Genomic DNA, 26,802 nt, shown 5'->3' with positions numbered 1-26,802 from the left:
AAAAAATGTTATGGTCGATCGTTTACCGAGTTGACGCGGAATGCCACATATTTTATTTACAATCAAAGGGCATAGCCGGATAAGCAGGTCGAATCGGCCCCCGCTGAATTTTTTGTCGGTACTTCAGGGATCAATTTGGACCCAAATGAAAATAATTCAGTGAAAATTTCAGCTATTAATCTTAAACGGTTTCCGAGTAATTGAAAAAAAACCTATTTTTTAGTATTTATTTTTTTTTTAATAGTAAAATTAAAAATTTTTTTTTGCTGATTTGTTTTTAAATACTTACGAGTAAAAGCTGTGAAAAAAATTTTTTTTTATGATTTCTAGACTAATAGCCGATTTTTAAACTAAAAAACAAAATTACAATTATTTTTTTTATGCCTATTTTAAAACATGCAATCACCAAATTTGGACAGAATACGTCTTTTATACCCCTCTGTACTCAGGAATTTTTTCAATTTTTTTGGTTTGGTGCAACGTCATGAAAAAAATTAAAAACCAATTTTTTGTTAATTATTTTATATTTCAACTGCTTAAAAGACTACTTACAACTAATTATAAAATGTATTTATTCATAAAAATATTCATCAAAAACGTAAGTGGTCATCAAAATATTTGTTAATATTTTCGTCAATCTTCATCACTGTCTTCATTAATAACTACACAGCGCCCGGTATTATTGAAAATGCGACTTAATTGCATATTTTACTGACAGGATCATACCAGCTTTCTCAAGCAGTGTCATACTTAGCTGAGATGATGGATGAAGATAATAATATAAGCCTTCAGTACGTAAGATCGGCTGAAAACATTCTTAGATTTCAAGTAAGATCTCGGCATATTAATGCAAAAACATATCGCTGCTTCATTGAGTATCATCGTGGCAAAAATGGAGTTAACGGAATTTCTCGATATTGCTGTGATTGTGCCAACGGTCGGCGTACAGTTGGTTGTTGTTCGCATGTAGCAGCTATTATTTATTACCTATCACATGCTAGATATTTATCGAGAATTGTAAGACCAGCAGAAATTTTAAGTCGCATTTTCAATAATACCGGGCGCTGTGTAGTTATTAATGAAGACAGTGATGAAGATTGACGAAAATATTAACAAATATTTTGATGACCACTTACGTTTTTGATGAATATTTTTATGAATAAATACATTTTATAATTAGTTGTAAGTAGTCTTCTAAGCAGTTGAAATATAAAATAATTAACAAAAAATTGGTTTTTAATTTTTTTCATGACGTTGCACCAAACCAAAAAAATTGAAAAAATTCCTGAGTACAGAGGGGTATAAAAGACGTATTCTGTCCAAATTTGGTGATTGCATGTTTTAAAATAGGCATAAAAAAAATAATTGTAATTTTGTTTTTTAGTTTAAAAATCGGCTATTAGTCTAGAAATCATAAAAAAAAATTTTTTTCACAGCTTTTACTCGTAAGTATTTAAAAACAAATCAGCAAAAAAAAATTTTTAATTTTACTATTAAAAAAAAAATAAATACTAAAAAATAGGTTTTTTTTCAATTACTCGGAAACCGTTTAAGATTAATAGCTGAAATTTTCACTGAATTATTTTCATTTGGGTCCAAATTGATCCCTGAAGTACCGACAAAAAATTCAGCGGGGGCCGATTCGACCTGCTTATCCGGCTATGCCCTTTTAAATATAAACTGTACAACGATGCGAAAAAAAATACAAATCCTTTTAATCGGAGTCGACTCATGTCCAGAAGAGCGAAGCCAGGTAGCAACTGCAACGATAATGTAGCTAGGTTAGACTCATCATTCTTGTCAAAATGCTTCCAACAATTACAACAACGAATAAACATTGCAACATCCTTACCGAAAAAATTGAAGCGACCAACATCTGCATTCATCTGGATCCTTCGGTACCACGACTGTCGTACTGATATTTACGCAAATTCGAGACGACTTTTTAACAGTTAGGTTGAAGAAAAAAACAGGGAGCAAGGGAGAAGGAAATTGACAATATCGATGAACCTATGTGTAAGCTAAGTTAAACATGGCGTCAAGTTCAATAATTACCTTAAGATTGTTGTCAATAATAATCAGATACTTTGGTTCGTACAGCTTTTACACATATAGACGACGTTTTCACGGTCCCAATCGGGTTGAGAAATCATGTGATATGATATGTCTCAACTCTTCAACACATTTTCTCAATGAGATCGAAGAGATACCGATGTATACTTCGTCTCAACTTTTCCACACAATCTGCGGTGCAATCTGAAATTCGAAGGAGCAAAGGAAAACATTTCGGCATTTCCTACCTCGTATCTGTTTCTACAGTCAACCTTGACTTCAATCACTGAGCCAAATCTTCGTGTTGTTTTAAACATGTTTACTGTTTTCAAAATATCTCTCAACAGTTTCCTACGGAATCCGTGTAATATTCTTATCGATCGAACAACCGCAAATTAATGGCACTCCGTGTGAGTTAACGGAACTTTTAAAGTTATCAATTTGTTGTTTCGAAATTTTTGTTAAAACACGTTCCTGGATAGTTTGATTTTCGAAACATGTGAAGCGTACGTAAAGTGCTCCATTTCCAAACAATGCGGTGAAAGAACTTTGGCGCATGCGCACAATCGAAGTGTTCTATCTGATACTCTAAGGCTTTTTTCGGTGCAAGCGTACTTTCGAATAACTCAATTTTACGCACTGTCAGTCGCATCTTCGTTGCTTCTTAAATCAAACTTTTCTTCACAGGTATTGGAAATATCATGTGTCGTACGTAGGGACGGGCAAAATTTGACTAGTGTGGTTACAACGCTCATCTTGGCTACACTTATCGGATTTCGTCCACTTTCCGCACTCGTAACACAATGTATTATCTCTTCCACAGCGTTGGTCAGGAGGTCAAATTTTTTTCTTATTTTCGTGTATTGTTATACTGCATGGTGTTTATTGCATTTTGAATGTTTTGGCTCATTGAATTAGTTATATCTGCCATGACGTTATACGTAGCTATACATTATACTACATATCATATATTTATTATAGAACACGTCGAGACCTTGCAGTACCTATAACAAAGAACAAAAATGTCTACTTTTCTGAAGATAGATGAAAAAAATTGACAAAAATAGAACAACTTTTACTAGATTATAAATCTTCGTTTAACAGAACTGTGTGATATATATTCAAATGGTTGTGTAATCCGCTTTTTCAAAAAAGTCTTTCCTATTACCGTGCGGTGAAATAAATTGTCAGAAACTTAAAATAATACTCTGAAGCGAAAGTTGACGTATTCCTCGTTCCAGCAATTCTCACCAACTGTTTTATCACATGCAATTCAAGGTACCTTGTCTAAAGAAAAAAATTCTTCCTGAAGTAATAAATTTGAAAAAACATCCACCGAACTCCCGACGTGGTTCTCTCTACTTTTGAAGAGATTAATTTCTTGTATGCGGATTGAAGCGTGAGAAGATGTGTAATTTACTGGCCTAAAATTCTCAGTAAGCAAAACTGTAAGCGTTCGTCGTTTCGATTAAGTGCTTTAAGCGAACGATCTTATGGTTCTCAGTATAGTTATTGCATAATTAATGAACCAGTGTTCTTGCTTGGAAACACAGATTCACACATATTTGGGTTTAATTCAAACCTCGAATATATATATATATACATTCCGGGTATATTTCGTATATATATATATATATATATATATACATACATACAGGTATACGAAAAAGAAAAAAAAAAACAACAAACAGCAAGATCTCAAGTGGACAGGTATAATTCGTTACCGTCATGCACGAATGGAACTGGAAAGAGAGATAGAAAAAAATATTACATAAAAAGAAAATCACATGTAGCTTGAAACACTTTCGATATATCGCGTTACAAACTCAACTCACGAAACGATTCATCGTGTATGGGAAATTCCACGACAATTCGATCACGTTTCGATTTTTCATTTGAATGAAAATTGTTCAGGTCATAGTAACGCTTCTGGAAGCTCTACATTTTTTGAATTGTTTTATTTCTTGCAATCATATTAGAGTCTTGAATATTCAGTCCTTTTTACCTTATACTTTTACATTTTTGTACAGTTTTCAGCCTACGAAAGTTTTACATAATATTAATAAAATCGGTAACACTGGGTGAAAAATGAAGAAAGTTGAATTATCACCAAACATAAAATTAAAATTGAAAACCTACAAAATCTACTCATGTTTCAAAGTGTTTTTAAACAATACGTTTCTATGTCTCTAACAGTGCTCGAGAGTAAATTAACGGCTCGTAATTTGAAAATTTGAAGGAATCTTTCTTTGGGTCTATGTCATTTTTGTAAAACATTTAATCAACTTTGACATTTGTACCAATATTAATAACGTGAAACAATTAATTTTGAATACGTCGTGTTTGCTGCATCGATAAAAAGAAGGAAAAGAAAATTTACATTTAATTCCATGATTATGACTGAAAAAATTTCCTACTACGAAAGCATAACGGTATTCATTCGACAACAGAAATCAAGGAAAACAGTGAATGAATGTTGAAAAATTGCTTCCTTACAATTGGATTCCCTTTTTTAGCGTTTGAAATTGAACGATTTTTTTCAGCAAGTATCTTTTACAACGAATGGCAACTGAAAATGTTTCGGTCAACGTCACGATTAAATAGGCTTGGGAGCTTATGAAACAAACCCAACCAAATACCGTAATCGTAATTGGGCAGTCGTATTTTTTTACCAACGATGAGAACCAATTCATTTCTGAAAGTAAGTTTTTCGAGGCTTAATCAGAACTTTCGCTTTTCGTTGTTATCGATCATTGACTCACTCGTTTGAATGCGGATATCATTTGATACCCCGGATCTTGTACATCCGAACGAAGGTGAAAAGATTGGTAAAAAGTGTCGAATTATAGCTCCATGAATACCGTCACCAGCAGATGGCTAAATGCATCTGAGTATCAATTACGCGGGACATACGACCTGGTGATTCTTATAAAACTGAGTAAGTCTGAAACTCCAAAAATCATGTACCGGAAACACAAGATTACGATTATTTCTTAAGTGGGTGTGACAAATTTCTACACTTTTTTATAAACTGATTATTTCTTAGTTTATTCTGATCATCAGATAATTCGAGCACTTCTAGTCTTGATAGAACAATTTATGGAGTGTTTTACAGGATCAGAGCCCCGATCAAGAAATTGAAATTCGAGACTAATTTTGGAAAATTGACATTTGAAGGCAAATTTACAGAGACGTATTGGAAACAGTTTTGGAACATTAAAAAAGTTAAGACTTTTTAGATTTTTTCGTTAAACTCGTGCGTCCATTTCTCAAAACTGTTTGAAAAATTTCCACCAATCTTCAGTCAGAATTTATGAGTTACCAGAACTTTTTAGTTCATCGAATTATTTTACAACCTTTTTTTCAAGCATATTCCGGACTTTTGCAATACCATTGAAGGGGTGTTGGACCTCCGTCGAATGAGACAGATCGTATTTTACAATTCTTACTCTTTACGAGTAACGAAATCTCTTCAAGCTTTGTCAAACAATAGGGTTCACGATTGTGCATGTGGGTTAGTAAAGAAGACTTCGGAAAATGAATGTTAAAGTGCAAAAAATATCTGATTAAGCTGCAGCAGTGTACCATAACGTCAAATTAATTGACAACTAGCTGTAAATACTGTAGTGTTAGCATCAAGTTTCTAACTTTTCAAAATCGATCCACGAGCACAATCATAAACCCTGTCATTTCCGAAAGTTTGAAAAGATTTCATTATTTAGAAAAGAAAGAAGCGGACCTAAAATAAGATTTGTCATATTTGACGGAGGTTGACATACCCTTAACAACGATGGCAAATGTTCGAGTTTAAACTCAAATTTGTTGTTCCCAATACATGCACATCTTTACTTTGATAATTTGTTTAAAAACTAGATAAGAAAAGGAAAATTCTCGATAATTGTTCCAAGACGGGCCATCATTTCAATTATGACCCCCTGGAATGAAACTACCGTACAGATTAACGACCCTAATTGTAATTGGCTGTGTTACGTCAACTGTTCAGCCCTCCAATTAACACGTTCCTCCAGCTTTTCCACATTCTTACCCTACACCCTGCATCCTATTCTTATTTTCACCTAGCTAACTCGGTCTCTACACCAGTAATCCATGCTTAATGTGTGCTGACAATGAGTATGGAGTTTCGATACCTGGAAAAAGTTACGAAACACATCTACAGATTGGACATTATTGGTAGGCGAAGACTTGAATGGAATGAAATCAAAAACTTTCGAAGATTATTATTGAGTCAGTAGTTCACCGACTCAAACTTTCTGCGTATCTATGGCTACGACATACTTTACCCATTTGCATTGCATCCAAAATTGATTTCTTTTTTTTTTTTTTTTGGTTGAAAACTCATATCTTAGATTAATAATGGTATCTGGATTAATTGACACAGCGATCCTTTATATTCATGCAATAATAGTAACAGAAATCGATCAAACCTCCATCGTGAATAAGTGAAATGTTGGACTTTAAGCTGGTTTTGGTTTTATTAAAAAATTGTATAAAAATGAGGTTAATATCTTTCGAAAGTGCAACGATATAACGTTAGTCAAAATACCATGTAACTGTAATAAAGTAAATAAACAACCCCCTTCCGTTCTCAATACTATAACGAAATCCATACCTGAAAAAAGTACAAGTCAGTTTCATACCAACATCCTTATTCCCATACCGTGAATTCCTCTGGAAACGGACCCTTTCATGTCACGCGGTCATCGTCTGCGACGATGTATCCGCAAACTTTACCTGAACCAAGCGTAACGGAGAAATACTCTCGTTGCAAAGTGAAAGTTGTGCATGCTCTGGTGTAGGCGGTGACCGCATGGCTTGGAAAGGCTTGTTTCAAGAGAAATTCACGGTATATTCATTCCCAAGTCGTCTTTCATTCGGCCGGCAACTAAATTCACCGCTCGCCCGAAAAACAGACGAAATCCTTGCCGTTTCCCTCCGACGAATAATTAATTTCTCCTCCACATCTTCTACGCATAATACCTTTTTTTTTTTTAACAACAAGGCGATTATACACATACCAAGTAACCGCTGTGATAAAAGTCGACGAAAATCACGAGAAACATTTTTTATTACAATTATTTCAAATTCGGATTCGATTCATTTATTCACTTATTTTATTTTCATACTGAATTTTGTCCGAGGCAAAAGTAGTAAAAGATTTGTGTATTGTATTTGGACTGCCAAATTTCATTTAAAAGAAATGTGATCTGTACTCTTCGATAGAATTTTTGTCTACAAATTGTTATAAAATTTCATCGAGTAATGAAAATAAGTGATTAATTTGCCTGATCTTGATGGTGACAGCCCAAGAACTTCCAGCTGGGATGCGTTCGAGAGCCTACAAAACATTAACAAATGAAATTTTTTTATTGAAATATGTCAACAAATTGGTCAGTTCTGCGTTTAAAAAAAAAACCCCCGCTGATTGAGACCAGAATCATGCAAATCCGTTCATTTCTTCTCCAGATATCGTCAAACAAAGATTGATCAACAAATAATAATAAATAATTTATCAAATGCACAGCATTGCAACTAAAGCGAAATTTTTTCAGGTACGTTAATTAAAAGTTCCCGCATGTTTAATCGCCCTTGGATCAAACTTTCCCAATCTCACACAATCGGTTTATTTAGATTTCAGAAATCTTGGGCAGATTTTACGGAATAAGTAATAATGAATCAATAATTTGATAGTCGAAGTTGTAATTACACGAAACCTATAATCACAGCTGCGAAATTGTTGTACGTTCCTACCGAGAGCTTGTAAAATAATGTCGGCCTTACGACGTCTGCACCTTCTTTTTAACCAGTATGTGAAAGTCCGTTTTTTGCACACGATTTCGAGCTAATTACAGGTGTGGCAACAACAGAAAATTCATGACCCCGACGTGAGACTGTAGACAAAGACGTGGACGACGCCGTAAAGAAACCTCTGAGTTTTCTAGAAATACCTATCGAGAACCCGTCTAATTTTTCTACATCCGTTACATATCCTACACACTGAACAATAAGTCATTTTCATCTTCTAAATAACTACTAAACAAATATATAATATAATCATATATAAATATCGGGATATTTAAATCGGTACATTCCTCACTATACCTAACCTAACTTTATGTTACCGTTTTAACCTGTACGGAACCGAAGTTTCGATACTGAATAATATGACTTGACAATTGCGTTGCGCAGTTGAAATCAAGCGTCCGTTCTCGTTACGCTGACGCAACGTCATTTTTGGGAGATTTCCAACTTCCTTCCAAAGTGCGTTAGGTAGTTTCTGGACGGCTCTTTATCGATGAAATAACCGCTAGTACCCATTGTGTAATCCGAATATACCTGTGTATTTGTGTGATTTGTTGTAACCTCAATTTTGAGTTCACGTTTCTTTTTGCTCCCTGAGGAACATTTGTTTTCTCAAACTTTTGCTAAAAGTCTTAGAAATTGATTACTTCGTACCCATTTCACTGACAATGAAATTCTGTGAGTCAGTTTTTAAGTTCCAAATTCGCAGAACTCTTCCGAGTTCTTCAACAAATTTCAGAGGAAATTTGAGCGGTTTTCATTGCAGTTACGGAAACCAAAAAACCCACCACAGCTGGTACGTCACAGAAACCTTCGGCAGGGAATTAAATCACGTCCAAAAATAGAACCTTTCGAAAAACATAATTTCAGGATTCGCGATTCATTCCTATATGCATCATCACTTGTGCGTTGCGTGCTAAAAAAAGTCATAATTGATAGTCACGAAACCTGACGCGAGTGCAATCTTAGTGAAAGTAAATTCAATCTAAATAACAGTTTGCTGCAAAAACTTTCCCGAATTGCCGTTGACAATCTCACTAGCATAGTTTATACCGGATATTCCACGCCAAATTGACCAACGTCTGACCCCGAACATCCTGATAATTCTCTTCATATATGTGGCTGTATCGATAGTGATTCCATATGGTATGTACTGAAGTTACAACAAAATTGGGATTAAAAAGAGAATTTTCCGACCTTATCGAGTTATAGAACGATCCTTTTCTCAGTTTAAAAGGTCAGTTTAAAAACCAGTCAAAAATGGTTTGTCGTTACAGCCGTTTGAGGGGTCCTACATTAGAACTATAATTTATTTACGACGGAGAAAATATTATTTATACAATCGAATAACGGGTGGGGGGCAAATAAAGTATGGAGCTGAAAGAGAAACTAATGTTCTGTGCAGGGTTGTAAGTAATGCATTACTTTTTTTAATGCATTAATGTTCCAATAATTCTCCATTTTTAATGCAAATATACCCATTAGCCATTAAATTTTAATTTTTGTTGAAAATGATTTCCATTATAGAATAAAAAATGATTGGTCGATTCGTTAATTCTTCGCTAAAAATTTCACAACCCTGGTTCTGTACGCAAATTGTGTGATACTTACATTTGAATACATGAACTGAAAGCTTGAAAGCGATCAAAAACGAATCATGTCCAGTTTTAAAAGGCTAACAGCCGTCATCTATAACAACGACGATGGTCGCTCTCATTGCAATACACCGAAAATTTAACACTCTGTAAACCCAACTTACCAAGAAACGAAGAATAGTTTTCATTTGCCAGGCTATTTAGGGGCCAATGCAACGAGCAATGTTTTTCTTTTTATTCTACTAAATACATTATCTTGCTTAATCCTATTCTGGCGTCTTTTTTACCGAACGTCTCTGCAATGAGCAATTAATTGTCTGTAAATTTGGCAGCAATGTAAGTATAAAATATCATTACGGAAAAAATAATATCTTTTACTTTCAATTTTATACGAAAATTATTTTTTAAGGTACGTGAAAGCTTGACAAATACAAATTGATCGAAAAATTGACACGCTTTTTATTCATTTCGCTTGGCAAAAAAAGCTACAAAAAATTGGTGATAATTTATAGATGGTTTTTCCGTCTTTTGTAGTCGCAAAGTTCAACATTCGAAAAAAAATGTTAACGGCAGTAATTAGAGGTCCAAAGATACAAATATGAGTTTTGGAACAATAGCACTGGGGAGAGAAATGTAGAAGAGCAAATGTTTAAAATCGACAGATAATTACTGTTGTAACGAACTGAACACGCACTGTACAATTATCGTTGGATTTACGACAATGACACATATTTTATACAGGGAGGAAATGTTGTCTACTTCGCAATCAGCTTCTCCTTGGCTGCGTGAGAGCAAAACCAGTTACCCTTTACTCGCGACTGCAGCCAATCGGTTTGTGTAAGGTATCTACATAACACGTGTATGTATGTATGCATGTATGTACTCGTATGTATGTATGATGCATGTATGTACCTACGTATGCGTGCAATACTCACGTGTCTCACAATCAGCGTTGTAGCTCAACATGCGACATTCATAATAACGAACCAGCACTTCTAATATCTATTCGCATTTGCAATTCGCAGTTGTTAAAACTTTTGCACACTGATATTGTGTACATGGGGCATTCCGTGCCAAAGCAACAAATTTGATACCTCGCTGTTTTTAATTTGGTTGAAACCTGACCTTCTAAAATAATCGGAAGAAAAGCAATTTTTTTGTAGCCGAACGAGAATGTTTGAATAGAAAAATTTTTAGAAGATTTTGACGTTTGTAACTTTACCTTTTGAGCCAAATAGTATTGTGCTGGGTCAACTTTTACAGCAAGATATTATTCTATCGTTTTTCGGGTCACTGGTAACGGATCTGAAATCAGATATCAAAAATTTAAGATGACGGATCCAATATGGCGGTCAAAAATTTCAAATTTGATCGAATATGGTGAAAAATTTTATGCAGGAGTCTTCGGGGCTGCTGACTGGAATCGCCATACTGAATTTTCAAAATCTGATTTCAGATTCGTAACCAGCGACCCCCGAAACCAGAATTTTACCTCCGGATTCTGTCGAATTTGAAATTTTCATCCGCCATATTGGATCCACCATCTAGAATTTTCAAAATTTACCGAAAACTTATAATTTATGTAAAACGTGTACATGTGTAGAGGGATAACTTCCTCGGAAATGAATTCCTTCAATTTTCAAAATTTTTCTCAGTCAATTTGTTTTTAACAATAATAATTTAGGTACCGTCGCTATAATTACTCTCGGCTATTGAAAACCTATTAGTATACTATCAGAAATAGTAAAAAAACCGCAAAAAAACGTGTTGAAAACTTCTCGAAATATACAAAAAATGAATAGAAAATAGGTGATCAGAACACTTACCACTGTGACTCAAAGGGTTAAAGGGGTGCCATGGTCGATTTCGACCTTAACGTATATGTCTCCAAATATCTCACAATAAGTTCACATATTCGAAACTCCAAAAAAGGCTTATCAGTCCCGTTCTATACGCAATCCTGAACAAAAACCCTCCAATACATTTTTATTTGATGCAGAAAAGTGTTTCAAATGAAACAACAAAAAACGGGTCAAATATGATAACTAAAATATTAGAAAAAACTACGCCATCGAAAACGGAATGCAAAAGTTGAAAAAATTTTGTGATTCGACCCACGGGTTTCGCATTATGTCTAAATTTAAAAAAAGAAGTCTCAGATATCTGAGAAAAATTTCGAAATTCCGATGGACTTCTGAAATCATTCTGCGAAAAGTGGCACAGTTCACAATTAACAAAACCCTATGTATGCCGGTGAAAAACTTGGGTTATTCCATTTGGTAAAATGGTTAGACAAAGCTCGGTTACATTATTATGCGCGAATGTGTAAATTCGTTAGTCGTTGTACCTGTATACCTTATGTTCGTTAACGTATAAAGATGTCGTGGAATACGTACAAATCTTGATTTCCGCCCTAATATAATGTGTACACGTAGACACAATAATAAACGAACGTAATCACGCGTTTTACGGCAAACACTTGCAGACAAAAATATTGCTATGTATTGCAATGAGTCGATATGTATAAAACTCTATTCTATTCGAATGCTAAGTATTTATACATACATATTATTTACATATTTACATAAACTATTCGTGTAAACATGTAAAAGGCAGTTGAACAGATTGACTCGCAGCGGGTATGTACGTCAACCTGAAAATTCCCAGGACAATATTCCCGATAATTGACCAGATTTTAGTTACACTAATTTCCAAAAATTCCAGAAATTCGGAGGTTTTTGCACACATTCATTTGTACGTTGCATGGTGTTTTTTCATATCTTATGTATGTCGTATATGAGGAATACCACGGAGTTTCACCATTCCCGATATTCTTAATTTCTTTGAGTAGGTGCATGTATAATTAGTGGTATTCTCAAGTACAACCATCCGCATTTTTTTGATTCTTGACATCACACCGTTTGACCGTTAGAAACAGATAAACTTTGAATTGTCTGGCCACTTTTAAAAATCTGTAAAAATTATTGCAAAATTGATCCCAATCACGTAAAATTTGAAGAAGATCGATCGCATTTTTTTAATTATATAATTAATTACAAGTTACTCGATGTATAAAAATCGTACTTAGAGAATACTTGTTAAAATTCGGTTATCAATGGGAAGATTTTAACAAGTTATGCAAATTTTATTACTAATTGTAATGTTGAGAATCTTTTTATTTGGCTAGTGAAAAATATACTTCATGACGTCGTAATTATTTCTGTAAATGCGTTGTGCCATTTCGAGTACAAAATAATGTTATCAATGCTCCAAGGTATTCTGGAAAGAAATAGTATATTGTGTTACTAGGGCGGAAAGTAAGGGATTTCCGATACGTGTGAAGTTTGCCACTTAAGCCACAAAGGCGAGTGCTGCGTTCACATGAATACGAGTATGAAGTTGGTGGCACGAGCCAGAGGCAAGCGCTGTAATCTCACGAGTCAGATTTCGCCCATTCACACATGCTACTGTGAGTCTGACGCATGCTGCTTTATCCAATACCTATAAAGGGGACTTTTATTTGAGAAGCAACGAAGGTTCTACTGCGCGTAAGTTTGGTATTAGGTAACTTACGCTCAATGGTGTGTCAGTGTGCGTGGTAATGAGTTATTCGAAGGTACAGATGCGCCAAGGAAAGCCCTAGTATGTAAAATCGAGCAATTCGGTTGCGCGCATGCGCTTGTTTCGTTGTTTCATCACACTGTTCGGAAATGGGGTTCCTTACGTATATTCCACAGGCTTTAACAAGCTTACTTTCCGAGCAAGTGCTGAAAAAAACATTTTGTACAATGTTAACTATTTTCTCGACCTTATCTTGACAATATGTGTGGAATTCTCGGTGTCGAAGGTCAAACGATTGGAAGTCAATGTTTGACATTTCGCCCTGAGAGGGGCCCTCCTCGGAAAACTATAAATATTTATTGTTGGATAAGGTAACATAGCTAAAGTTACAACAAGGTATTTGTCGTACGATGCACGGTTCACGAGATATTTGAGAAAACGTATTTTTCAAGATGGCGGCTGAAGCTCAACCCCCTCATACATACAACATACCAAGAGTGATGTAATGTTATGCTTGAGCATGTTCAACACTGGTAAGTGTGTTCAACGCAAGTAAGCGTGATCAACACAAGTTTTGACGCACCTGTCTTATAGGTTAGAGAGGACCATGTCCGTCCGGGACTACGATAACGGGAACGTGGTTAAGTTGGCTATAATGTATGCACTGTTGAATCCTGTATAACATACTCGGATGCTCTTTTGGTTTTCAAAACTTTCAGCAACTTAGTGGGCTGTACTGCGTTTGTTGATAAGATTTATATTCATGTCCCCGATAGATAGAATGTCCCTTAGAGGCAACTACGAACAGTTTTAGCATAGTCCATGGTGAGTTAGGTCAATAGATCAGTGACGGCGAGACTTTTGTGTTGGCTGTTGTTAACTTTGATTGGCTCAAACTTTTTGGCTCTACTATCTCTGCCTTCACATTCGTTTGCAGGTAGTAGTTACTCGTTTATGACCAATGGAACTTATCTGTCGTGCGTTTCCTTTACCATTATTGACCGTTGCTCGGGCTTTTTCCTATTCATTAATTCTAGTCTATATTGTTATGTTTATGTTACCTGTGTTGTTGTTCTGTTATGTGATGTGATCATCCCGTTTATTGTTGAAATAAATGACATTAAACTTATTGTTAAAATTAAAATTAAAAAAGTGAAAAATTTAAATTGCTAGTGTTTTATGAACTCGAAATTTTATGAGCTACACTTGTAGAAATTTTCTTTTTTATCCTGTTACTTCCAAGTTACGCTTTGGATGATATTTCATTTTGATGAAATGGTTTTTTTTTCTTTCCATGATGGTCTTTTTATCGTTTCTTGAATTACCATGAAATTTCACTAACACTGAAATTCTGTGTCATAATTCTAAAAATATGCGCAACGAGAATTCGAGGAAAAATGTAATTTTTTTTTTTAAATCAATAAGCACAAAAATGGACTACGCGAAAAAACAAAATAAAACATTGTCTCGAGAGAACGGTAGGATGATTCATTGTGTTTACGATCAAATTACCGTCATTTCGTTGTTCGAACTGCTATTTTTCTGCGCTGCCGATGAGCTTTGTTTTATTTTTGTTCTATTTTCTCTCTTTTTACCTGCTAATAATGACGTACATTGCTTATTTGATATCACATTGCAGGAACACGAGATTGTTGTAAGACAAACTTTGTTCATTAGCAATAGCAGTGATCTGCGTATTGTTTTATGTCTAGTCAGGCATTCTTCTTGTACGCTGTTCTTGTTTTTTTGTTATCTTTATTTACCCGTCTCTCGTGCCTCTTAGAAATCAATATTAGGATTACTTTTTTGTTTTACGTTTTGTTTTACGTTTTTTTTTTTTAGACATCGCTTAATTTAATCACAACTCGATTCATTACTATAGGTAATTTAGATTTATAGCTATATTGAAAACTGAAATGTGATAATATGTGAAACAAGTGGTAGTATTTTTGCCATAACCAGTGGAACTTTTAGGTTTTTTTATGTTTATTGATAAAGGCAATTCCACGTCAAATTTGACAAGAATTGACTTCGTATTCTTCAAACCGAGCGACATTTTTTTTACGCAAAGAATACTTAAAAAGGGAAGACACGTGTATTTTTGTCTGTCCGGAAATTTTTGCTCCTGAAAATTACGAAATGTTTGCTGAAAAGATCGAGCGTAGGCAAATTCATTGAGATTCATTTTAAGGTCAATAGCATCGGTGCTCCTACGTATTTAGGCGAATTACGTAAAATCCCCTTCTACCACGGTTCCAATAGAACGGATATAGATTTTTTTAAATTTCGAATATATTTCTTCTCCGTATATCCCCTCTGTAGATTATACCTGAAAAATGAAACCATCCTAAAAAAAATGGCGTCTAAATAATGAAAATTTTTGAAAAATTTAAGTTAATTGTTATTAAAAAAGTAAGCACAAATTTTTGCTGGCACTTTTTAGGTATAATTAATGCGTTGTAGTGTTTTACAACTTCTGTATGAGAATTAAAAAAAAAAAAAATTTATATCTCACGCGGTTCTTTAGATATCGTGGTAAAGTCTCAGAAATATAGTCTCGAGAAAATTGCGTTGAAATTTTCGATACATATTTATATTAGAACTGAGTATAGCCGTAGGTATTCAAGCAATTTGCAAATTCCCTGGACTACAGCATGCAATTTTCAAAGCATGAACTTTCGAATCACAAGTATATTATGTTGTATGTTTCGAAGTATTTAATGCTTTTAGCGGTTGTTTTTTTGTAGTATTTGTGATTATATTTAGTACTTGTGTCGTTTGTGCGAAGTAACAAATAAATTGAAATAACTGATGCAATAAAAGTTGATGAGTGATCCAAATTAATAGATTTTCAACGTTTTTCCTTTAGTTTGTATATTTTTAAGGTGACTTACACCTTCCCCATTTAAGATTTCTGTTTTCATGATGGTTCATCGTTTTGCACTAAACAAATTTCCAACCCGTGCGATGAGAAATGAATAAACAGAATTTGTCGGAATAACATGACTAGATGTGATAGTTGTTGCTTCCAATCGGTGAGCCAGATCGAGGTAAATGTGAATCTGGAAACCGATCGGAACATTACGTACCATTGTACAATCTCTCGCCAATATTAGAGACTGTCCTCTAAGCAGCAATCTCATCGCCAAGTTACATTTCATGACCATGCGCAACAACGAGCCACAAAGCGAAATACATTCGCTGCTTAATATACATATATATCTAAGCTAGAATTCAGCATTAATAAATATCAGATTACGTTGTCACGAATATCATACTACAGTGGTAATATTTTGTAAATCTAACACGATTTCCTGAACTAACATCAACAGGTTAAACGCTTCATCAGAACTACAGTCCGAGGAAGTTGTCGAATTTTTCACACTCCAGTGTATGAATTAGAATATTTTCATCGCCGGCCCCTGAATGTATTTTTAATTAGGCATTGAGGTTGGATTCGATATGATAAGACTCCTTTTTAGATTACATAGAAAACAATCATGTAGTCTTCTTCGAGTCATTCGTAGGAGAATTATTAATAATGCATACTTTGATACCTGATGAAAGGAAATATATCATACGAAGCATTCTGTTCTGCGTTATGTACATTTTCTTCTTTCATGCTGAAAAGAATCGTCAGACCATTGAACTTATTTATGAGTAAAATAATTTTTCGAAGCTTAACCGATGGGTGAATCTTTTTTGCTGTGAGATCAGATATCGCTAATCGTTCGATTTACCACCTTCGTAATACGCAATCTGTGTGGCTAGAAAACCGGGATGCCATGAGAGTGTTATTAGCAAAATTGATTGATGGTTCTCTCCTTGAATCTCGTGGTCACATACATGAAACCCTTTCCTTTTCTGAGCAGGATCTCTTGCACTAGGTGCGTGGCTATGCTAAGCGGCACGACTTCAAATATCTCCGGGCCAGGCGTGAGGCAGTTTTCTCAAGAAGGATACTGGAGCTAAGCTTTTACGGATTCGCTCTTTAGATGACCTCCCGGCTGTTCAGCCTGAGCAGCCCTTTATCGGCATTCGACCTTTGCGTGTGAACAGTGGTCGTCCTTCTTTATCGTGTGAGCTTCCGTTGGCTCCACCAGCTGATCGTTCTGTTTCATCTGGTCGCTGTCACGGCTACTTGAAATTCTGCCACTCTAACGTTCAATTCCTGGTTGCTCGTTTTCATAACTTTGCTAGCTACTTTAGAGACTATTTTTACGACACGATGATGTATTGCAGAGGCAGGGTAGCTGTATACGTACATTCTAATCCAAGTGCTTGAGTAATCCTAAGGTTTCCTGGCCAGTATTGCCATAAGCCAGAATTTATGATATTGGATATGGCTATTCCAATTGCGTCTAAGTTACAGTTTTCCGTTGTGTACCATCTTCGTGAGATTGGGTGTTTGAGTGGATTCGAGGACACTTTTTCTGAACATGTTTACCAAAACCTTGTTATTGGTGGGGATTTTAATGCGAATCTCTTGTCATGCTCCTTCCACTCTGAGCAATTGCTGCTATTATTTGCGTGTAATAATTTGTATGTCGTTACGTTTGAGCCTACGCATTACACTGAAGACTCTTATACGTGGGTGGATCTTTGTGTAGTTGAAGATAGTGAGAAGATTGTATTCCAAGGGCAGTCGGGTGCTCTGTTTCTGTCAGGACACGAATGATTTTGTGTTGGCTACCCGCTTAAGTTACCTCGTCCTGCTCCTAAGTCGTTCAGTTACCGGGACGTCAAGAAGATCGATGCGCAGGCCCTCCACCAGGATTCGTTAAACCAAAACAGGACCTCTGTGCTGGGTAAGGAATTAGTCGATAGAGTTGGAATCGCCGATAAGCTTGCCTTGCTTAATACGCACTTACTTGACACCTTGGATAATCACGCACTGTCCAAAACGTGTCACACTAAGCGTACTCCTGCCTCTTGGCTAACTGACTACATTCGGCGTCTCACGAGGGAACGTAATGATAACTTTAAAGTATTTAATAAGGCTCTGTGCTTGGTGCTGTACAATAGGTACAAAACCCTCTGAAATCACGTCCAACTGCTAACTCGGGCCACTGAGTCTACCTGTTACAACATCTCTTTTCTGCACTCACCACGCCCAGATCCTTATGGCGTGAATTGAGACATTTCGGTTTGTGTAAGCAACGCTAGGTTGTGCTTCCTGTAGATCTGACGCCTAACCGTCTTAACGCCTATTTTGCACAGACTAGTACCTCGGGTCTTCCTTGCCTTGTGGTTCCAATTGTCCTTGACTCTGAGTTTAACTGTAAACATTTTTATTTTCAACACATCACGCCTGTCTACCTTGCTGAATTAGTTCTTTCATCCACTTCCAAAGCCTCCGGCTGTGATGGCATAAGTGCTAGACATCTGCGTCTTGTAATGAAATCACTGTTTCCATTTGTACTGGAAATCTGTAATTATTCGATTACTAATTCTGTTCTTCCCCTTTTATGGAAGAACCTTTGGTTCAACCGATCAACAAAACTAAGAACCCTCTCTCGTGGGATGATTTCCATTCCATTCTTATTCTGGGTGCACTTTCCAAGGGTCTTGAAACGATTGTGTATTATCAGCTCGCCGGCTATCTGGAGCGCATGAATTACTTTATCCGTATAAGTTGGGTTTTCGGTGTAAATATAATATGTAGTCAGCCCTGCTCAACTAACTGGTAAGGTCAAATAAGCCATGGATTCTCGTATGGTCATTCTGTTACTTTCTGGGCTGGAATTAAATCAGGGGTTCCTCAGGAGTTTGTGCTTGGCCCGTTATTCTTTTCTATTTTTTTAAATGATCTACCGACGGTGATGTGTGATTGTGAGCACATTCTTTACACAGATGACCTTCAAATTTATTTCACGTTTTCTTCAGTGAACATTAATAAAGATGTCAGACGAGTTTTTGAGGATGTGCTGGCCATTTCTGACTGAGCTTTGAATAACTGTCTCAAAATCAACTACGACAAGACCAAGGCGCTGTTATGTGGTACTGTGAGGTTTATAAATCAGCTCAATGCCACTCCCCTACCTCCTATTATAGTCGGAAATCATTGTATAAATTATGCTAATGAAGTTAAAAGTCTTGATCTCGTGTCGATGCCTACTCTTTCCTACAACGAACGTGTTACAAAATCTGCAATAAGATCAATACCGTGTTACATCACCTCGACTTTGATAGGACGTTGTTTTCTGTTACACTTATCCTACAGAACAGGAGGCTCTATTTTATCGGGTGTCACTTATTCAACGTTTTGCACTCTGGCAGTCCTGCTTACCTGGCAGAGTCTTTTAAACCTGCGGAGTCTCGTTTGCCACGTAAACCCATCGCTTACAAGTGTTGTTCTGCCGGACGGTCTGTTATGAATGGTCATTTGTTGTGACGGCATGCTACCTACAGAATTCTCGAAGCTGAAGTTAGTAACGTTACGGTAACGAAACATCAGGGAAATCTTGTCTATTGTTCAATTTGAGAGTAACTTTCAATGAGTTGGCTTTTCAAAATATAAATGTGTTTTGTTTAGTGTGGTTCACTAAACAGACAATCCTGAAGGTGCGAAGTAACGATCTTTCCTAAACACGCATCGTTACAATAACGTTACCAACTTCAACCTCATTGGTATTCGCTGCCTACTGCAATTTTTGAGGTGAAAACTGGTAGGGCTGTTCAAGGTCAACATATTTACCTGTTTTCTCGATCTTAAACGACGATCTTACAATGCTGTTGTCTAGCTTTATTTTCATTTTATCCGCTGGTCCATTCCTTCTGCATTTTATTTATTTATTTATGTTTGCTCCTTGTTAGTTATTTTTCTCTTATCTGTCACTGCTGTGTATGCTTACATCTATTTCTTTGCTTCTTCCGTTTTTTACTTTATTTTATTTCATTTCATCGTTACGTATGGTAACTCTTCATGCTGCCTTAGGGGACATGTCCCAAGGTAAATCAATTGTAGTTAAACTGCTAATTTCTGTGTAGAACAGTGCCTCGCTATGTTATCTTTAAAGTCATAAAACTTTCAAGCGTATCTTATACATCTAGACTGAAAGGCAGACGATGAAAATTGTTAAGCCAACTGATGATTTTGATGAGATTAAAAATGTATCAAATTTATTCTCAGCTCGCCCTTATTGATTGAATCGAAACAGATCTCAAATGTAAGCTCTTCCTACCAGCTTTTTGAATAAAATTCTCAAATGTTGGAGTCAACCGTGAATGGAGAGAAATATGTGATCATATTTTCACCGTATACGCCAAGGGCATCTCTTAGCGATAACAAGACTGCTTCGACTTGCGCGTAAATTTTTGTTATTGACTGTCGTACACAAACATGTATGCATAAATAATTGTTATGCGTCCATGAATTTTAAAGCTAATTGTATGTTTCTGCACATGCAGTTCCTCGTTTACAGGCATGCACAAATAAAAATCTGTTTTTTTTCTGTTTCAGTAACTTGGCGCACCCGAATTGGGATATTTCTGTACATCATGCTTTGCACTTTAGTTTTACTATGCATGGTCAGCCAAACTCTTGCACAAGGCTACAACGTAAGTGAAAATCACTACATTTCGTAAGATATTAGATTAATTACATTTTTGTATTCTTACTTTTACACTGATACTCAACAGAATGGCAAAATGCTGCTATATGGATAAATAGATTAAAAAGTGTAACCAATCACTTAAAAAAAGATGCTTCCCAGCTGATTGTGAGAGTATCTTTAATTTACGAAATTAATGTAGGTAGTTCCTAGTTCTTGTCTAGCGATCTTAATATTGCATGAAAACAGTCTCACGATGGATTTCCGCAATCATCGTTCTTCCGGATTTCCGCAAAGTGACTCAGCTATGCACTTTTTGGCCCTTGAAGTGCAGAAAATGTGGGAATAGCAACACGTGTGAAAAAAACCACACATTTTTTTGCCGATTTTCGGGATATCAGTAACTTTCCTGAATTCCGGTACAAAAGGGCGATCCACCGTCGAAATTTGAACCTCTTCCGTTCGTTTGTTTATTTAACATATCAAGAAAAATCTAATATCGTTTCAACGAAGTTTACGCTGATACGCGTAAAAGAATAAAAACTGCAAAGCTTTCTGCTGAAGCATTCTCGTTTTCCATATGATCTTAAATAGTACATTACGCAACAATGGAATAATCGACTTTATTCCCGTTTTGCGCATAGAATTTTATTCCTGACTTAACTGCGACCGCCATATTGACTCGAAAAGTGGCTACTCCATTAGCAAATAACCGGGAAGTAAAAACGTTTCTGCCGTAAATGCAGGAAAAAAGTATAAGGGAATCATATGCTACTTTTGTCCCGCTCTTCAGGTCACTAAAGTGGCCACTACAGTTGAGTCAGGAATAAACTAGTTTTGTGATGTTTGGTCTAATGTCGACTCAAAACTCAATCGCATTAGGCAAGTGTTGATCAAAACATCTTAATTTATAAACTCGAGTGTAACGAATTCAAAAAAAAAAACAGTTTCCTCGCGCTGTAGTTTTTACCGAGCGTTTAACCGATTAGACATTGTTTTAGAAAAACAAGTCAGATTTAAAGAATATGGCCACTCTGGTATGGCATTGGTGATAACATAATCAGACATTTATTAACGCTGAATTTTACCATGGTCATGTAATCATGTAACGAATGTATTTCACTGCTTGACTTGTCATTTGGCACGATCATGAAATTTAGCTCACCTGTATTCAGCGACTAGCAAACAGAAAGTTTCAGATCCAACAAAGTTATTCCTACACTATGAGTTGGAACTTTTTGTCTCAGGTGATTCAAGCTATAAGGTTGGCGAATAATTATTTTAACAACATTCATGATCAATATATGTTCTTAGAATTACAACTCCGAGTGAAAAACTGTTTGAAATATATAATGCTTTGTTTTGAGAAATCTATTTTCACATCACAAGGATGTGTAAAGGCGTAACGGAGTACATCAAGATGAACCGATACCGAAACTTATTAGTGAAACTCATTTCACGAGGTTTTCATGCCAATATGGTTTTTAATAGGAATTTTTCGCGATATCAGTAATATCCTAGCGATGTAAAAGCTATGTACGAGCTTTCACTGAAGTGAAATTGAACACGGACAGCGAAGGTATTTCCAAGCTCGGAGTACGCAGTCGTAGGATTTAACGCCATTATCGTAGATTTTGACGAGAAAATTCTTTATTAAACTTCATGGTGCGTCAAAAGATGTTTCATGATATCGCTTTAGTAAGGCGTCAAATTTGCAAATTTTCAGCATCTAAAATCAAATGTTTCTACTAAATTGTGGTAACGTCAATGGAAGAGAGAATCTTTGCGTCAGTTGATTTTAAGCAATTAAATGTTGATCTCTTCAAAGTAAAAGTGCAAACAGTGGTAAGATAATTTTACATTTGATGTTGTGCTGCTTTTTATTATCAAGTATTGTGCCATGTAACGTTTATCATCTAAATTTGTTATTTCGTGGTGTTAGATTCAGAAACGAGATGCAGTTTGAAGTTCCGGCTAATTAACTTTAATCAAAACATCAATTCTTTGACAATATTGAGATTCCACGATAAACATTTAAATAATTAATGAAACTTGGGTAGCTGGAAACTGTGCAAATTTAATGAGCTCGATCGATTAAATAACATTGAGTGCTCAATTTACCAAACATAGCCACGTGAAAAAAGCCAAACTAGCAGAGAGATTAAAGAGTATAATTATAACTGATCTTGTGGGGGCACAAGGTACGAAAAGCTTCGATCAAGCAAAGTTAGCGATACGAATTTTTACACAAATTTCTAAATTTTTCATCAGTGAACTGATAGTCGCGAATAAAAACTAACAAATCATTCCTGATCGTCATACACTAGTTCAAGTTATTTTTATAAGTTGTAGAACTTTCGATGAATCTAGACGCATAACTAATAGCCTTGCAAACAACAAGTACTGAAATTCATCAGAAGCACCTCCAAAAAACCTTGCGCCAAGTACATCAGAGTGGAAAATAACGACAAAAATTTACTTTGCAATCTAGAAACCAGCAAAACAATTACTCACCAAGATTCATTTTTAAAAATACCTCAATAAATTCTGGCGAAAATAAGTTTGTCTACAAAAAAAAAAAAAAAAATGTTTCAATCCATACTCATTGCTAAGCACAAATACATTTGGTCTGCCAGCACATCTGGAAACAGATCCAGTTCCACCAAAGTACAATGAATAACGATGCAATCCTTGGGGGCCATACGCATTCAAAAGTAGATTTCATCCAAGGCTCTACGTTTGGATCCATAAAGGATTCTCTATGCATTCACAACGTAATGTTGAACTCGATTTATTTATTTTTTCTTAACTACCATTTTCATACTTTTACAAAGTTATGTGTAATTTCTCGGCTAATAGCAATGGAAATTTCTTTTTGTGATTTGGAAAAATGTATTTCCATAATGGCGTCTATATTATAAAAAGAGATTCTGCAAGGTATGAAATCTGCAACACAATAAAAAAGAAGGAGAAAAACCACGATCAACATTATGCAACGAGTGCGAAACAGAGTCGGAGATAATTTTTTTTTTTTTTCAAAATCTAACGAACCTGCCTTCTTCTACTTTGAAACGGGATTTCGATCATTCGTTCATGTTTTGTCTTTGACTGAGAGATCCAACTTCTTATCCCGATCGAAAACCCCCAAAAGTGATCCCAAAATTTCGGATGGCACTGTGTACGTGTAATATGTCACGTATATGTTATAATATACAAACCCACACCGCTGTAGGAATTTCACTGCCAATGGGCAAAGTCCAGAGATAAAAGTTAACGAGATTCTTCCGACAACCGGATTCCGTCGTAGTCCGAGCTCTCGCTTACGATTAGTAACGATCTCTAGCTCTCTTATTTGAAGCCAGAAGCTCAGGTGTAATTATGTACTTTCTCAATTTTTTTTTTTTTTAATTGATCAACTGTCGACTAAGGTTCGTCAATAGTTTCGTTTGTTAGGAAAATCTGAAGCTTACGAATTAGGCATATTCGAAAACGTCGATTGAGCGATCACACAGGTCTGCAAACAAATATTTTTGTTCCAGCTGCACGAGACGTTTTTGGTAAATATTATGTTATTAGTGTGCTGAAACCAAAAATCAGTTCCATTTCCGTCCATCGCGTACAATATTCTTGCAAAATACAATGTCTTTGTTTAAAAAAAGCATAACAATAATGAAAAAACGACAATTTTTTTACAATGAACTAAACAATATTTCTTATAAAATTAAACAAACAATTTCTTTACGAAATGTATTTAACATTCCATGTTCATTCTTTTCCCCAATGAAACCTTTTCTTCCTCTCTTCGATACACCTCCGAACACACTTCCGCTTTCCATTTTCTGTTTCCCTGCTTGTATTTATTCTCGAGTCTCACTCTAATACATACTAAATCGAATTAAGAAATCACTTTTGCATAGGATTGTTATCAACAAGAATAAGATACCAGATTTCTAGTTGAACGGGAATTTCACTCGAAATGAAACTACAAACACTAGTTCTAGAAAAAATCTGACGCGATGGAACTTTTTGAATATTTTTTCCCGTTTCAGTGAGTTAAAATCTGTAAGAAACAGCATTAAAAAAAAAAAAACCCGTGCAGTTTTTTGGTTGCAAACCTGTGTCATCAAAGTTGTTTTCACAGTACTCTAAAATGCCATTCCTATATCTCTGCAGCTTGGTGTACTGATTCTATAGGTGAAAAATATAATATAGTAAGATGCACGCCTGCTACATTCACTTTCATTTCTGGTACAGTTGTCAGAGCAGTGCTACGTATAGGTATAATACCTACTTAACAAATACCCGGGAAAGCGTAGTCTTGCAGTCTATTTTACACACGATGTGGTACTTTTAATAACGGTTCCTTACCAGCTCGGTAGTAATGGATACCTACAACTATCTACATGTACTGTTCTCATTTTTCGCAAGGATTTATACGTTCGGCATGTGTCGGGCGTACAGTCCAGTCAAAAAGCGTGGAAACCGGAGAAGTTGAGAAACAAAGGCTTAGAATAAGTAACCGAATTTAGCTCTCGCTAGTTTTGTGAGAAAACTATCTCCTTGCTTGATAGAAAAATTGAAACTGCGAACCTCTTTCGTAATTAACCCTCTAGTCACCATAGAACTGTTCTTTTTAGTCTAAAGTTAGTGAAGTTGAATCCTCCGAATGTCAGAAATGTATGAATAACGAATATGGTTGACTAGATAGGATATTTTTATTTCGGAATACAAATTATAGAAGAAGCAATGTGAAAAGTGGGATCTTTTACAATTTTTTTTGTGTTATTTCCCTTATTCCTCACTCAATTGGAAAAAATCGTATGGTTTCTTAATCTGCAGACTTCCCTCAACAAGACTGTCAAGTATTTTAGTATCTCTGGGCTCCGGGATTCAACTAAAAACACATAAATTGAACTTGTATAGTATTGTATTATACAAACATATGAATTTTCCCGTAAATAGTTCTGCCCCTTAATTTTGGCCCACTGAACGGTTTGGTGAACTTATCGGTGAATCCGAGAACCGTGAGTGAAGGCAAAAAGGAAGAAAGAAGGTTAGAACAATTATTCGCGCCTCATCGGTTCGTCAACGTTTTTTTTTTTTTCAAATTCTCTTTTTTTCTAACAAATAATGTCCAGCTTTTGACGATCGGTTAAACAAAGCTGATTCGTCGTCTGTTACGGATTCTCTTGTCCGTGTTTCAAGTATAATTTATAATATTGTAATAACCAAGAAGATAGGTCCTGTACTCGTCTTCGAATAACGGTTACAGAGCAGACGACATCAATCGTAGTAAATTTCCACCGTTAAATTCGAGAAATTCAAAATCATTTAAGCATTCTCTCGCTTTATTTAACTATAAAACCCAACACACGTCGTAAGATCTCGATAACCTCGGCATTTTATCGTTCTTGTGCAATGAATCGGAATCTATGGTCATGTTCTATTGCTTTACCGACCTTTTCAACCCCATTCTCCGGTATATTTTATTTATATTTATCGAAGAGCCGCGATTTAATCACATTGTAATAAAACACATATAAGTAAAGTTGTAACGTAGTTGTACTAAATAAGTAAATATACGACGCAGTTATACACAAATATTGCAAATTATTTTTCAATAAATGACCGATTATGGATAGCTAAACTATACAGATGCAAAACCATTAACACTGATATTTCTTTCGATATTTTAGAATTAAATTTGCATATTGTTTGCACAAATTTTACTCGGCTGGGGTTTTTCAACTTTGAATGAGTCGCGATCAATTAAATTGAGTTATCGAAGCTGGTGGTTTTCGAAATGACGTGAGTCTGATCTGGTCGAGTTGAATTATTATTATTATCAATATTATAGCTATTTTCGTTCGCGTTTTATCTTTTTAAACTTTACAATGTATAAAATGATTATTGCGGTGATAGTTGCAAGTTTTCTGACAAAGATGCACACGGTATAAGTGTAATTAAATTACCCATGTAATGTTTGTTGTTTTTCTCATGGCTCTATTTTTTTTTTTTTTCCTCGGTTTCAAAGTAAAGAAGCCGCGTAAAGTCTGTCTTTTATCCATGTTTTTTTGACGTACAGGTGATAGTTTTGCGAATTTATGCGCAAACAGTACGCAGCCGTAGGAAACTGTTTATATTGCTTACCTAAAATTTTTATATTTATTTGCTGTACTATATATATATATTTATTCACGACGGCGAAATGAGACAAGTTC

The 26,802-nt window shown here is 35.5% G+C and overlaps 1 protein-coding gene across 9 annotated transcripts in view; it reads left to right on the top strand.

Annotated features, from left to right (window-relative positions):
* Positions 1-26,802, top strand: part of LOC124298024 (venom metalloproteinase 3) — a 107,650-nt gene that overhangs the window by 34,989 nt on the left and 45,859 nt on the right. For all 9 annotated transcript variants that reach the window (XM_046749574.1, XM_046749572.1, XM_046749570.1 and 6 more), the window contains one exon: positions 20,491-20,588. In XM_046749574.1, the coding sequence (XP_046605530.1) occupies positions 20,529-20,588 (60 nt within the window). In that variant the 5' untranslated portion in view covers positions 20,491-20,528. The remainder of the gene's footprint in view (positions 1-20,490; positions 20,589-26,802) is intronic.

The sequence above is a fragment of the Neodiprion virginianus genome, chromosome 2 (assembly GCF_021901495.1).
Source record: "Neodiprion virginianus isolate iyNeoVirg1 chromosome 2, iyNeoVirg1.1, whole genome shotgun sequence".
Taxonomy (NCBI): domain Eukaryota; kingdom Metazoa; phylum Arthropoda; class Insecta; order Hymenoptera; family Diprionidae; genus Neodiprion; species Neodiprion virginianus.
Note: the sequence above shows the minus strand (reverse complement) of the source record. Positions and strands in the feature narration are given on the sequence as shown.